We start from the raw sequence: 13,995 nt of genomic DNA, 5'->3' as shown, positions 1-13,995 counted from the left end.
TCTCTCTCTCTCTCTCTCTCTCTCTCTCTCTCTCTCCCCCTCCCCCCTTCCCTGCCTCCCTCCCTTCTCTTTCTCTCTCTTCTTTCTCTGTCTCTGTTTCTCCCCCCTCTCTCTCCCCTCCCCTCCCTCCGTCCCTCATTCCCTCTCTTCCTCTCACTCTCTTCTTCCCTCCTCCCCCTTCTCTGTCTCTCTCTTTCCTTCTCCTCCCCTGGGTCTGGGGAGCAGCAGGCAGAGGCCACAGCAACCGGGTGAGTGACGGGGCTGGGACTGGGACTCTCTCTTTCCTCTCCCAGAGCTACCCTGAGCTGAGATCACTTGGGGGTTTGCTGTAGCATTTCCATCTCATCTGCATTCATCTGGCCTTTGGGCTTCTTCTCCATCTCGGGTAGCTTTGGCCCATGTGAGGGTTGGGGTGGTTAGGATCCTGGGTCTGGGCTTTGAGCACCAACTCTTTTGCTGGCTTCTCCTCTCTTCCCTACCCCCATCCCAGCAGGAGAGATTATTGACCAGCCCCCCTCCTCTTCCCCCTCTCCCTCGCCCAAGGAGCAGTCAAAGTTGGAGGGAAGAGAGGTCTCTCTGGGGATGGGTTGAAGATAACAGCTCTAAGCTGACAGTCCATTTCCCTCATCTTTAGTCAGGCTGGTCTCAGCTCCAGGACCCATCAGCATCTGTGTGAGGGGTTGGTGAGGGAGGGATGGAGGCACCGTCTGCTGAATCCCCACTCCTTGCTGTGTTGGTATAACCCAGTGCCCTGGACAAAAGCTGGGATTGTCCTGGTCATGTCCTGCCTGAAAGACTGTCTCCAGTTCAAGAGGCACGTTAGAGGAGGGAGCTCACTAAGAGAAGGGAAGCTGGAATGGGGACAGGCCAAGAGAGCAGGCCATCAGAGGAGCTAGGAAGGTATAGCCGGAGAAGAGAAGACTAGAAGCTATATTCAAACACTTGAAAGTCTGTCATATGAGAGAGAGATTAGACTTCATCTGGGCTCAGAAGGGCACGAGAAGCAATGGGCTGAAATGGTTGGGAGGCAAATTTGAACTCGATGGAGGGAAAAACTTGCCAACAGCTGTTCCCCAATGGGGATGGCCTGCTGAGGAAGGGAGGGAGCTCCCCATTGCAGGAGGTATGTAAAGGGAGGCTGTCAGAGATGCCTTGTGGGGATTGGCTTCCCAGGCTGGGAAAAGAGGTAAGGTTAGACAATATCTAAGTCTCTTCCCAGATCTGACATTCTGTGTTCTAAGGGCCTTCTTCTGACATTCTGTGTTCTCTCTCTCAAGGTCCCCTCCAGCTCTGACAGTCTCTGACCAGAGAAGGGGGCCTAAACAAGGAGAGAAGAGAAGGGGCTGTAGGCTGGGCTGGGGATTTTACATTATGGATATATGCCTCATTATCCCTTCCTGAGTGAGAATCTTACAATATGGGGAGAAGAAAGCAGAGTTGTTGCAAAGGCAAAGTGTGTGTGTGTGTACGTGTGTGAGTGAGGGAGTGTGTGTGTGTGTTTATAAATAAACTGTGGGGAGAAGCAAGTGCAACTCGGCAACCATCTCCCTTGACCCCTAGAGAGGACATTGGGGCCCCCTTGAGAACCAGAGAGTCTGTGGGAGCTGAGACCCTTCCTCAACACAGAAACCAAGGCCTGTATCTCTTGGTGAGAGTGGGGGCAATTTGGAGAGCTAAGAGAATGCAGCCCCTCTCTCCAGCTGGGGTATCCTGTGTCTAATGGATGGCTGTGTCCCCCTTCTTTTAGCTTCCAGGAACTGGGGACACTTGTTCAGGGACTTGGAGCAGGGGAGGGATGTGGACTTCTTCCCAGGGCCAGCTGAGCCTTCATAGCTGCTTCCAGGATGCCTGATAAACCTTTTACATTTTCCTACAGAGCCCATCTCCTTCACCCCCAGAGAGCCTACTGGAGGAGGAGTGGCTGATTGGTCATACACACAAGCAGGAAGAGAAAGATCCTCTGGGAAACTATGTAAGTGGGGTTCTGTCTCCTTTCCTCTCTCTAGGCCTCAGTTTCCCCATCTGTAAAAAGAGAGGCCGGGGTATTTGTATGGTCTCTAAAGGCTCTGATGTTCTGTGGCCTGTGTATTTTTTAATTACTGATATCTTTTGTGGTCCCAACAGTTTCATTTCTAAATATTTTCCTTTCTTCCTTGGAGACCCATTCTATGTAACAAAGAATAAAAAGAAAGAGGAAAAAAAAATCAATCTATCATATGTTTGAAGGGCTTTCCAAACCCTGACATTTTGTCTTCTATGTCCTGAGGCTCTCCCCAGCTCTGATTATTCCAGGTTCTCTATACTGAGGCCCTCCTGGCTCTGACCTCTTATGGTCAAAGGAGGCTGCTGGTAAGGGGAACTTGGCTTTCCCTCTGAGGCCTGCTCATGAAGGGGTCCCTCCCCACCAGATCCCATGTAGCTTCCCCTTTTCTCTCTTCCAGGACAGTGACGGTGACAAGAGCGATTATAATCTGGTGGTGGATGAGGTGAGTCCAGCCCCTTGGGGTGGGAGTGAGGGCATACAGCTGGGACTTCTTCCCCCTGTGGTAGGGGAGCAGGGACGTCAGCATCAAGAGGAAGGCTTTTTTTTTCTGGGAAGAGGACATTGAGGGTGGGTTGCAAAGTGCCTTGATGGAGAGGGAGATACAAGTCCTGATTTCTTGAGCAAGACCTAGGACAGGGGCTAGAGAGAGATGGGAGTCCCCTCCTCTCCTCTTCTCTCCACCATTCTCCAAAAGGATTGAGGAAAACTCAGTGACTTCTAACTGTCCCATCCTACCTTATGGTCTCATTAAGAAGATAAAACCACAGAACTTGAAAAATCTTTAGAGATTCTCTAGGGTTTTTTTTTTAACCAAGGCATCCATGAATTTTTTTTTAAATTGAAAACTATTTTTCAAAATAATTAGTTTTTTTCATGATCCTATGAATACATTTTATTTTATATATTTAAAAACATACTGAGAAAAGCTATTCAGGCTTCACCAGATGGACTGTCAAGGAACTCCATGACACAGTGATTAAGAATCTTTAATCTAAAGGGCAGCCAAGTGGCTCAGTGGATAGACCACCAGTTTGTAGTTGAGGACTTGAGTTCAAATCTGGCCTTAGATATTTATTAGCTGTTCGACCCTGGGCAAGTCACTTAACCCTGATTGTCTGGGGAGGGAGGGAAGGATCTCTGATCTAATCCCACTCCCCCTCTCCTTTTTTATTATATATGGTCTGTAGAGTTAAGGGGACTTGCCCAAGGTCATACAGCATAGCTGAGATGGGAACCTAGACCTTGGCAGTTGTGCTCCAGGCTTCCTTCCTTCACACCCGCTGGGATCCAGCTTTCAGTTTTACCACCTTTTTTTAAAGTGGTTCTGAGCAAGTCTCTTTGGTGCCCCCTAAGCTTCCTCCCTTCTGGGACTGGGGTGGGGAAGCAGGGACAGATGTGCCCAATCAGAGACTCCCTTCTAAAAGAGGAACAAGAAATCCCCAAACTCTCTGACCTTCTTGTTGCCAGGATCCTGTCTTGGAACCCCCCAGTCTGGTGCCCACACCCAGTCCGAAGCTACTAACCCAACCAGATCTTCCTGGCAGCCCAACCTCTTTGGCCTCAAGCCAGACCACACTGACCCCCAAAGGCAAGGATCCCAGCCTGGTAAGGAATCAAAGAACCCATCCTTAGTCAGTCACTATGACCACCTGGGCTACTGACTACTGATGCTGCACCGAACACCAAGGGCAGGGAGGCTGAGTGATGGAAGATGCCCATAGAGGGGTCAAGAACACTGGATTTGGGGCAGCTAGGTGGCAGAGGGGATAGAGCACCAGCCCTGAAGTCAGGAGGAACTGAGTTCAAATCCAACCTCAGACACTTACTAGTTGTGTGACCCTGGGCAAGTCACTTAAGCCCAATTACCTAAAAAAAAAAGCTGTATTTGAGTCTAGACCTCCCCTTAATTACAAGTTCTGTGACCTTGGGCACGTGACTTCCTTTCTCTGTGCCTCAGTCTTTTCATCTGTGAAGTAGAATAGTTCTTATGCATATAAAGGATAAATACACATGTATCATGCATGTCCTACCTTCCTCCAGGTTAGTGATGACAAAGATACTTTGTAACCTTCAGGGGCCAGAGAAATGGAAGCCATGATTTTAAATACTCAGCACTACTCTCCCCACCCCCACCTCAACATGGGGCTCACTTCAACATTTTTCAAAATGGCTTTAAAGCCCATACTGCACACAAGGAGTTAATGTGGCCGTTCCTGGCACCCAGGCCCTGCGGGCCTTCCTGCCTGGCTGCTGCCTGAACTGTTTCCCTGGGCCCTGGATCGATTGGCCAAGTCAGACTCTGGGATTGAAACATCATTGGGAGGGCTGCCTTTCAGGGCCAATCAATCTGAGTCCCACTGGCTCAGGCAGATGAGGGAGGAGGGGGCTGGTGTGAGACAGAGATGCTGCGGGAGACACTGTGGACATGCATACATAGATTTGCATGAGAATTGAGTAAGGTGGTTACATACTGTTCACAGGAGGGGCGGTGGCAGGAACAGGGGGGGCCTGGCTTATAGGAGGGACGCCCCCTCCCACCGGTGGCTCAAACATGTGCCTTGTCCTGCCCATTCATGACCACATTCATGTGTGCTTGTGTGTGATAACATGCAAGATGTTCACAGATGCAAATACACAGTGTGCTCATGGGAAATGGCATGCCCACGGATGCCATACATGAGTGCCTTTGTGTCTGCATGTGTATGTCCACACACGCGTTCCTATGCACAAACCAGTGCACTTGTGTAGGTAGGCAAATGCATGTGGATTTGTGAACAGTATGTAACCACCTTACTCAATGCTCATGCAAATCTATGTATGCATGTCCACAGTGTCTCCCCTATCTGTAAACAGTGGCTAAGATGAGTGGGCTTTCCCACACACAGACACATGCAGGCACACATATGTGCTTGTTCATACAAATCCCTCCCCAGTTTTCTGCCAAATTCATTAGTTCTAAATAGTCCCCAGCTACTCCCCGACTTATCTCCCCCCAGCCTAAATCTGACTGCCCCTCCCCCATTCCACTCTCTGTGCAGAAGCTGTTCTCTGTCAGCACACCTCCCATGGGCAAGCCCAGCAGCCCCTCCTCCTCCCCAGACACCTCCACCCCTGGCCCCAGCTCTGCCAGCCACATCCGTCAGCTTGGCACCAAACCACTGCCCGCCACCGAGAACCCCAGTGAGAAACCTGCCCTCCCATCCACCTCTACCCCAGCTCCTGGGAGGGGAGAGTCACCCTATGAACGATGGATGAAGACTGCCTGGTGGAAGCAGGACCTGACTGACACAGATTGTGCATGGACTGGGGGAAATAAGGGAGACTGAAAAGGAGGAAACCTGGTTTCTGTTATCAGGTCCATCACTGACTTACTGCATCATCTTGTGCAAATATGTTCCCCTCTCTGAACCTGTAAAAAGGTGGGGGGGAGAGGGGGAGGAAGAGGAGGGGAACTAGAAGATGTCTAAGGGCCCTCCCAGCTCTGACACTGTGTGTTCTAAAAAGGGCCTTCCCAGTTCTGACATTCTCTGTTTTAAGAACCCTCCCAGCTCTGACACTGTGTGTTCTAAAAAGGGCCCTCCCAGCTCTGACATCCTCTGTTCTAAGGGCCCTCCAAGCTCTGACATCGTGGGTTCTAAAAAGGGACCTCCAAGTTCTGACATTCTATGTTTCATGGTTCCAAAATTCCAAACTTATAAGGTTCTAAGTTACTAAGATTCATTCTAGGAATGGAGAATTATGTGAGTTGCAAAGGCCTGAAGACCCAAATGAATACTGTATTTTGTACCAACCTGTGTGTTTGGGAGTGGAGGATGGGAAAGAACATGTGCTAATGACATTCAGGTGACAGGCCCTATTGAAATGCCATGTATGTCTTTGGGATGTAATTGGGAGTAATGAGAAATGAGGTTGTCCAGGCAGGGGTAGCACCTAATGGAATTTAGGAGAGGGGATGGAACATTGAATGTCATGTTCAGGAATTTGGACTTTTGATATATTAAGGCTTTGGGAGTTTTGAAGCAGGGAAGAGATGGGAAGAAAGGGTTGCTTGAAGAAGGCTCCATGTAAGAAAGATCAAGGGTAGAGGCTGGAGGAATGGAGGCTAGTTATGGTGCCATGAGGCCAACTAGAGGTGGGTTGTTAGTAGATGAGGAAGACATTTGGCAGATTTGACTAGATTTACAGAACATGGGATGGAAGGGGCCTCAGAGATCTAGTCCAATCCCATCATTTGACAGATTGGGAACCTAATGCCTGGGGAGGGACAAGGCTTACCCCAGACTCCATAGCTTGGGAGCACTTTGGACATAAGGCATGATGCTGGGGGTCAGAGATGCCTCCAAGGGGGCTGGCTGGGACAGGTAGAAGATGGTAGTGCCATTGACCCAGGGAAACTGGGTTAGATCATTGGATGCTAGGGTCATTTGGAGGAGAAGAAGGTGCTGACTTGAGTTTTTGGATATGGTGAGTTTGAAGCAATTGTGGCATACCCAGAAAGAGATGAATGCTGGGGGACTGGGACCTTTAGGGAGATATATCATAGTGGGAAATGGAATTTCCTGTGGGAACAAATTGGTGAGTTTGAAGGTAAAAGGAATGTAGATGAAGAGGGGTTTTGGAGAAATTTCCTTATCCTCAATTTCTTCCTTCTCTGAAAGGTCCAGTCCACTGCTAAACCCTTACGGGGGCCCCAAATTCTCTAGTTTGGAGGATAGAGAGCACAGATAGGGAACCCTAAACCCTCAAGGTTCAGGAGATGAAACCCCTTTCTTAGTGCTGATGGGAGGAGGAGATGTCTGAAGGTCTTGTCCCCTCCCCACAGCCTTCAGGAGTCCCCTGACCCTGTATGGCCCCTTCACTGCATCCTTTGGTGTGGGACCGCACACTCTACTCCATGGGGACCTTGCTCTGCCTAGCTCCTACACAAGCCTTCACCTGTCCCCACCCGTTAGCAGCCTCATGTTGTATGGCCGCTCCCCCATGGTGAGTCTGAGCACTGGGGAAGAGGAAAGCACTCTGGATTTTCTTGGAACTGGGTCAGTCTCCATGATCCCATTTGTGAATGGGGCATGTTTGGTCATCAGTTATCCTTCAGGACTAGGAGAAGATGCTGAGGCTCTCACAAGCTTTGGTTGAGAGTTCTGTCCAGTTTAGGAGGTGAAGCGAGGAGGATGGGGGTGGGGGGTGGGGAGAGGGGCCTGAGGTTTTCTTCTTCCTTACCCCTGGAATCAGCAGATGGAAGTTTAATCTCACCCCCACATCCAGGTATCTGCCCTCTCCTCCACCTTGCCTGGCATCCCTGGGGGAAAGCCATGAATACCCACTTAGCTGACAAAGATCAAGTGAGGGAAGTGAGCTCCCTGAAAGAGCTGGCTGCATCTGGGAAATGGGTTGGATTCCTTGTGACTTCACATCCAAAAGATTCTCTGAGACCCTCAAAAGTGGTTGTATCCCAGGTTGGTGTGTCAGGGGAGGGACATGGGGACAGACTCCTCTCCAGGATCTGTCTGAGAGAGTCCATTTTGAAGCCTTTCTCCAACTTTATGTCTAAAAGAGAAAGGGCTGGCTGTATCCCAATAGCTGTACATGGGTTGGGGGAAGAGCTTCTGTCCAGGCTGTTTGTCAAGTTCTCTGAGGTACTCAGTGGCATGAGTGAGGACTGCTAGACAGGGGATGGGGAGGGTCGAGCTCCACCCACTGGTTACAGGCCCCTTCCAACCCCTCCAGGGCTTACTCCTTCCACGTGTCTGCTGATGGGCAGATGCAGCCAGTGCCCTTCCCATCAGATGCCCTCCTGGGCACAGGCATCCCTAGGCACGCCAGACAGCTGCACACTCTCACCCATGGAGAGGTGGTCTGTGCTGTCACCATCAGTAACTCCACCCAGCACGTCTACACGGGGGGCAAGGGCTGTGTGAAGGTGTGGGACGTGGCCCAGCCAGGCACCAAGACTCCCGTGGCACAGCTCGACTGCTTGGTGAGGCAACAGGCCCTCAGCTGCCCAGCCTTGGCCCTCCTGGAGCCCTTTCGTAGGCAGAGCTGGGTGGGCCTGGGTGAGCAGGGGCCACCCACCGTCCAGACCTGGTGCCCGGGATGGGGGATGGGGGGAAAGCTCTGGACTGTTCCCTGACTTGGGCTATGACTTTGGACAAGCTCCTTCCCCTCCTCTGGCCTAGACTGAATGGTCCCCCCCCCCCCAGCTCCCTTGCAGGCCTTGGGTTTTGTGGCTCCTCAGGAAGCTGGTCCTGGTGCTGAGCCTGTCCGCAGCTCCTGCTCTGCTCTCCCCCTCCTCCCCCTTGCACCCAGAACCGGGACAACTACATCCGCTCCTGCAAACTGCTGCCAGATGGATGGAGCCTGATTGTGGGTGGGGAAGCCAGCACCCTGTCCATCTGGGGCCTGGCAGCCCCCACTCCCCGCATCAAGGCTGAGCTCACATCCTCAGCGCCCGCCTGCTATGCCCTGGCCATCAGCCCCGATGCCAAGGTCTGCTTTTCCTGCTGCAGTGATGGCAACATTGTGGTGTGAGACTTGCAGAACCAGGCAATGGTCAGGTGAGGCCTCCCAGGCTGTGCACGTGTGGGCTGGGCCCAGGCTGAGAACCGGGCCACGGTCAGGTGAAGGCCAGCTGGAGGGAGCTGAAGGCTGAGGGATGTAGAGAGACAGGGGATCTGGATATCATATTCAGAGACCTGAGGATATGGGAAAGGGTATCTCGGTACTTGGGAGTGGGAGAGGGCTGCATGTGGCATTATGTGGTATCTGGGAATGGAGAGGTTGGAGGACCCAAGGCCAAGGGGATTTGGTAAGCAGGGCCCTAAGATGAGGCAAGCTGTCCCTATGTGAACTCTGAGTCTCCTTGGATCAGTGTGAGATCCAAGGTAAGAGGAAGAAAGAGGGCAGGGGTGACCCACCATTTTAGCCAGAAGGGATCTCAGCAGTCTGTTAGCACAACCTGTACCAGATGTGGCTACGTGGGACCCATGACCAGAGGGATTGGCAGCATGAAACCCCAGTTCCCAACTGCTCTGGATTCCTTCCATCCACCTCCCAGATGGACATCTAACTCACCAAGTGCCCCCAAGCTGAACTTTCCATCCCACCAGGCCCCCCTGACTTCCTTGATGTTGACTGTGCCATGATCTGTGGCTCTGGCCTCTCTCCTTTCCTCGGGGCTAGACTGACTAACCTCCTGACCCTGGTGTGGCTCTCCTGGCCCCTCTCTCCATCTGCTATGTCCTGGGAGGAGCTCTTACTGGAGGACCCTCTGTTCTGCATGGCCTTCTCCCTCCTTCCTGCCCTCTCCTTTTCAGGCAGTTTCGGGGCCACACAGATGGAGCCAGCTGCATCGACATCTCTGACTATGGTTCTCGGCTGTGGACAGGTGGTCTGTACAATACCGTGTATTGCTGGGACCTGCATGAGGGCCGCCAGCTCCAACAGAACAACTGGCTCCCAGGTGGCCCTAGACAGGGGCTTCTCAGCAAGGGGGTAGAGGTGGGATGGAGCCGGGTTGGCCTTCCTGGCTCACTCTTGGGCCCATTGGGTGTGTGTGAAGCATCAGGGCATGGAAGAATTGGGGCAGAATGATAGAACCTCCAAATGGCAGCCCTGGCCTGGGCCATCTAGTCTCTCCCACAACTGTATGGGAATTCCCTCTGTGGTCAATGTGGGGTCATAGAATGAATTGGGGATCTGCAGCACTGAGTTCAGATGCTGGTTCTGTCTCTGACATGACCTTGGGCTGGTTGCCACCTCTCTGAACCTCAGTTTCCTCATTTGTAAAATGTCTTTAGATCAGCTAACCTCTAAGTTTCCTTCCTTCTGGCTCCAGAAATGCCTCCCAAGTGGTCATGTGAACTCTGCTTTGAGAACTTTGGGCATGGTGAACTCAGCCCTTCCACTTTCAGACAGCTTTAATTATTGGGACTTTTTTTTGGTTTGCTTTTGCTTTTTTGGAGGGGGGAGGCAGGGTAATTGGGGTTAAGTGACTTGCCCAAGGTCACATGGCTAGTAAGTGTTAAGTGTCTGAGGCCAGATTTGAACTAAGGTCCTCCTGACTCCAGGGCTGGTGCTCTATTTCCTGTATCACCTAGCCGCCCCTTGGGATGCTTTTTCTTACATGGAATAGAAGTCTGCCTCTCTGAAGCTTCCCTCCATTGTTCCCAGACCTGTCCTCTGGGGCCAAGAAGAGTGAGATGATTCTGTCTTCCACAAGCTGGCCCTTTGGATTATTGGAGACATGGCCTCACTAAGTCTTCTCTGGGCTAACCATCCCTGGCTCTTTCCATTCTTCTATGATTGGGTTTAGAGGACTCTGGGTCTCCTTCCAGTCTGTCACTGTCCTGGCTAAAATGCATCAGCCCTCAACCCCCACCCTTAGCCCAGATCTGACTGTGATCTGATCCTGGCAGAGGGCAAAAAGATCACCACCTCCTTCGGCCTCCTTCTCTACCATCTAAGATTGCCTTAGCTTTTTGGATCACCTCATCACATTGTTGAGGTGGTAGGGGGAGTGGTCAGGATTTAGTGCCTAGGCAGGAGTCAAGAATGCTGGTGGAGGTGATTAAGAATCAGTGGAAGGGGACAGCTAGGTGGCACAGTGAATAGCGCACCTGCCTGGGAGTCAGGAGGACCTGAGCTCAAATCTGGCCTCAGACACTTAACACTTAAGACACACTAGCCGTGTGACCTTGGGCAAGTCACTTAACCCCAATTGCCCTACCCTCCCCCTTCAAAACAAAAAAGCAAAAGCAAAAAAAAAAAAAGGAATCAGTAGGAGAGATGGGATGGATGGTGGGCAGGTGTGTGTGTGTGGGGGGGAGAGTACGAAGCATATTGGATGCCCACCCCATCCTGGCTTAGCCAAGGTAGGAGGGTCCTGACCCCTTCCCTCAACTCTTTTATCTAATAGATCTTCTCCCTTGGCCACTGTCCCAACCAAGAGTGGTTGATGGTGGGTCTGGAGAGCAGCAGCATGGAAATTCTGCACCTGCATGAGGGCTGCAGCCTCTCCCTCAAATCCTCCTTCGGAAGGTCAGGAGGTGCCCGAGCCCCTCCCTTCCCTTGCTGGATCCCCTCCCGACTCGTCCTGGTTTGCTGTGCAGCTTTTGGCCAATTGTTTTCCTGCTCTGGGCCTCAATTTCCTCCTTCCTCCTAGCTCTGGATTTTAAAAAACATCGTGACTGCATCTGGGGCTCACTACCAGCCTTCCTCCCTCAGGCAAGTCCTCTTACTCCCTGGAGTGTCCTCACTTGTAAAATAAAGGGGCTGAACTAGACGGAACACCTGCCCCCTTGCCCACGTCCCCTCCTTTGCCTGTCCTTCCCTCTGCCTTCTCTATCCTCTGGCCCTCCAGGGAAGGGCTCTGTGAGCACAGGGAAGGACAACCTTCTCTGTGCATCTTCCAGGCAAGGAAGGGAGGCAGGAATGTCCGTTCAGGCCACAGCTCTGCCCCCCCCCACCCTGTAGTGGCAGCCACGGACCCTCCACAGCACAGGAGCATAGACACTGCCAAGTATCTCAAGGGCCATCAGTCCGGAGGAGGAAAGGGTGGCCCAGGGAGACTGTAGGGTCCTAGAGCCTCAGCTGGAGGGGGACCTTTGAGGCTGTCTGGTCTGTAACTTGCCCAGGGGCACACAGCTGGTGTTTGAGGCAGGATTTGAACTCAGTTCTACCTGATCCCTAGCTGCCCAAGTTCTCCCTTCAAGGTGGTTAAGGAAGCCCCTTCACTCAGCCCAGTGGAATGGGCAAGTGCATCTCTCACAGCCAGGGGCTCAACCTACTCTCCTCCCTCCCTTTTCCTCCCCTTACTGGAGTCCGTCCAAAGAGTCTTCCTCTGTCCTCAGCTGTGACATTTCCAGCAATGATAAGTACATCGTGAGGGGCTCAGGTGATAAGAAGGCTGCTGTGTACAGGTGGTATACTGAAGCTGCCCCCCATGCTCCTCTTGCCTTGGGGCAGGAGCCTCCCCTCCCCTGGGAGCCCAGGCCCGCTCTCTCACATCTTCTAGCCATTGGGCATCTCCTCCTCCACCTTCCTGACCTTCCACACCCCAGACCTCCAACCCCCCACCCACCAGGAGCCTCTGACCTTCAGAGTAAATGAATGTCTCTATCACATGTGTTTGTCCATGTGGCGCTGCAGGCAGCCTTCTTCTCTCTACCTCTCCCCCCACCCCCATCCCCGGTCCCAGCCACCTAGCTGGGGCTCCCTCAAAGGCCAGGTCAGAGACATGGGACAAAAGCAGACTGAAGAGGTGGGAGTAGGGGAGGAAGCAGAGGGCACCTAGGGCTGAGCCCTCCTCTTCCATCTGGCCTAGACTCCAATGGGCCCCAGGACCTCTGCACAGCCAGAGTTACTGCCTTCCCCCTGGATCCAAAGCTTTGAGTTGACAGGCAGCCTCAGGGGCCTGGTCAGTAGCACTGACAAGCTGCCTGGAGAGCGGGTACAATGGGAAGGGGGGAGCAAGGCTCAGAGATGTGTGCCTGCCATTTTACTGCTGAGGAAGCTCCAAGTTGGGGGAGGTTCAGAGATGTGCCCAAGGTCACAGGGGGAGTGAGCCATTAGGTAGAGCCAGCATGGAGAGCACTGGCCTCAGAGGAAGGCTGAGGGAGGCCAGAGAGGATTGTCCCAAGGTGGCCAGGGACGGGAGAAGCCAGGGGGGACGTGAGAGCCTGGGGTCTGGCTTCTATTCGGTGGGTGACCTTGAAAAAGGCCCCTGAGAGCCCCTGAAGAAGACAACAAGCCCCACACGTGCCTCTGGCATTTTATTAAATACAACCTAAAGACGGGGGCCTACAAACCCTCCCGTCAAAAAAACAGAACCCATGAAGTAGAAAAATAAACACCAAAGACCACACAAAATGTCGAGAGTTCCCATTCTGGGGTGGAGGCAGGGGCCTAGCTCTGGGCCCCCAAACTTCCTCCCTGGCCCCAGGGATTCTTTGGGACATCGCTGACTGATGGGCTGGGGGGTGGGGGAGCCAGTGCAGAGGCCATCTCATCAGTAGATGACTTCATAGACGGTTGCCTTCTTGTCCCCTGAGCCGGTGACGATAAACTGGTCATCTGTGGAGATGTCACAGCTCAGGACTGATGAGGATTCTTTTGACTGGGAAAGAAAGGGACAAGGCGTTACGGGGAAGCTGGACTGGACCTGAGCCAGGGAGGGATGCCAAGGAGCATCCTCTGCTGGGGCCCTTGGAACACTGCCTTAGTCCGTGCCCAAGCAGACCTCTCACCTGGAAGATGCTGGCTCCGTAGGGCGTCCTCCAGGCATTAAGCAGGTTGTCCTTCCCGGTGCTCACAAACCACCTCCCTGGGGGAGGAGAGATGGGAAGGAACAGCACAGAACAGCCTTTAGATTCACACCTTATGTAAAGGTCTCACTGGACAACCCAGGAAGGGAAGTGCTCTTAATAGCCCCATTTTACAGTCGTGTTCCACTCTCCATGACCCCACTGTTGGTTTTCCTGGCAAAGTTACCAGAGAGGTTTGCCATTTCCTTCTCCAGCTCATTTTACAGATGAGGAAACTGAGGTAAACAGTGAAGTGACTTGCCCAGGGTCAAACAGCTAGGAAGTGTCTGAGGCAGAAGTTGAACTCAGGTCCTTCTGATTCCAGGCCAGAGGCTCTACCCACTGAGTCACCTAGCTAGCAGTGGGAAAGGCCTTGGACCAGGAGGAAGGGACCAAGAAGGGGCCAGAAACCTGATATCAAGGCCTATCTTTGCTGTTTGCCCTGTGTAACCCCAGTCAAGGTATTAAACTTGTCAGGTTCGGTTTCTCCACATATAAAATGAAGAGTCTGAACTCAAACTCTAAGGGCCTCCCAGCTCTGACATCCTCTGTTCTAAGGGCCCTCCCAGCTCTGACATCATGTGTTCTAAAGGCCCTCCCAGCTCTGACATCCTGGGTTCTAAGGGCCCTCCCAGCCCTGACATCCTGGGT

General features: G+C 52.5%; 2 protein-coding genes across 7 annotated transcripts in view; one reads left to right on the top strand and one right to left on the bottom strand.

Moving 5' to 3' along the window:
- The window catches only part of TLE2 (TLE family member 2, transcriptional corepressor), a 17,111-nt gene extending 5,495 nt beyond the window's left edge, over positions 1 to 11,616 (top strand). The window contains 12 exon segments of the mRNA XM_069107607.1: positions 226 to 248; positions 1,877 to 1,972; positions 2,442 to 2,486; positions 3,512 to 3,649; positions 5,083 to 5,224; positions 6,867 to 7,027; positions 7,277 to 7,356; positions 7,772 to 8,021; positions 8,351 to 8,598; positions 9,358 to 9,541; positions 10,959 to 11,088; positions 11,516 to 11,616. Of these exon segments, the coding sequence (XP_068963708.1) occupies positions 226 to 248; positions 1,877 to 1,972; positions 2,442 to 2,486; positions 3,512 to 3,649; positions 5,083 to 5,224; positions 6,867 to 7,027; positions 7,277 to 7,356; positions 7,772 to 8,021; positions 8,351 to 8,598; positions 9,358 to 9,541; positions 10,959 to 11,088; positions 11,516 to 11,616 (1,598 nt within the window).
- A 1,184-nt stretch (positions 11,617 to 12,800) lies between these two features.
- Positions 12,801 to 13,995, bottom strand: part of LOC138173485 (transducin-like enhancer protein 1) — a 12,231-nt gene continuing 11,036 nt past the window's right edge. For all 6 annotated transcript variants that reach the window (XM_069103521.1, XM_069103701.1, XM_069103745.1 and 3 more), the window contains 2 exons: positions 13,288 to 13,364; positions 12,801 to 13,157 (listed from right to left, as the gene is read on the bottom strand). In XM_069103521.1, coding sequence (XP_068959622.1) covers positions 13,050 to 13,157; positions 13,288 to 13,364 — 185 coding nt within the window. In that variant the 3' untranslated portion in view covers positions 12,801 to 13,049. The remainder of the gene's footprint in view (positions 13,158 to 13,287; positions 13,365 to 13,995) is intronic.

This window comes from Petaurus breviceps, unplaced genomic scaffold, assembly GCF_028583685.1.
Source record: "Petaurus breviceps papuanus isolate PSGF00001 unplaced genomic scaffold, PetGlider_PUasm1.0 103, whole genome shotgun sequence".
In the NCBI taxonomy this organism is placed as follows: Eukaryota; Metazoa; Chordata; class Mammalia; order Diprotodontia; family Petauridae; genus Petaurus; species Petaurus breviceps.
Note: the sequence above shows the minus strand (reverse complement) of the source record. Positions and strands in the feature narration are given on the sequence as shown.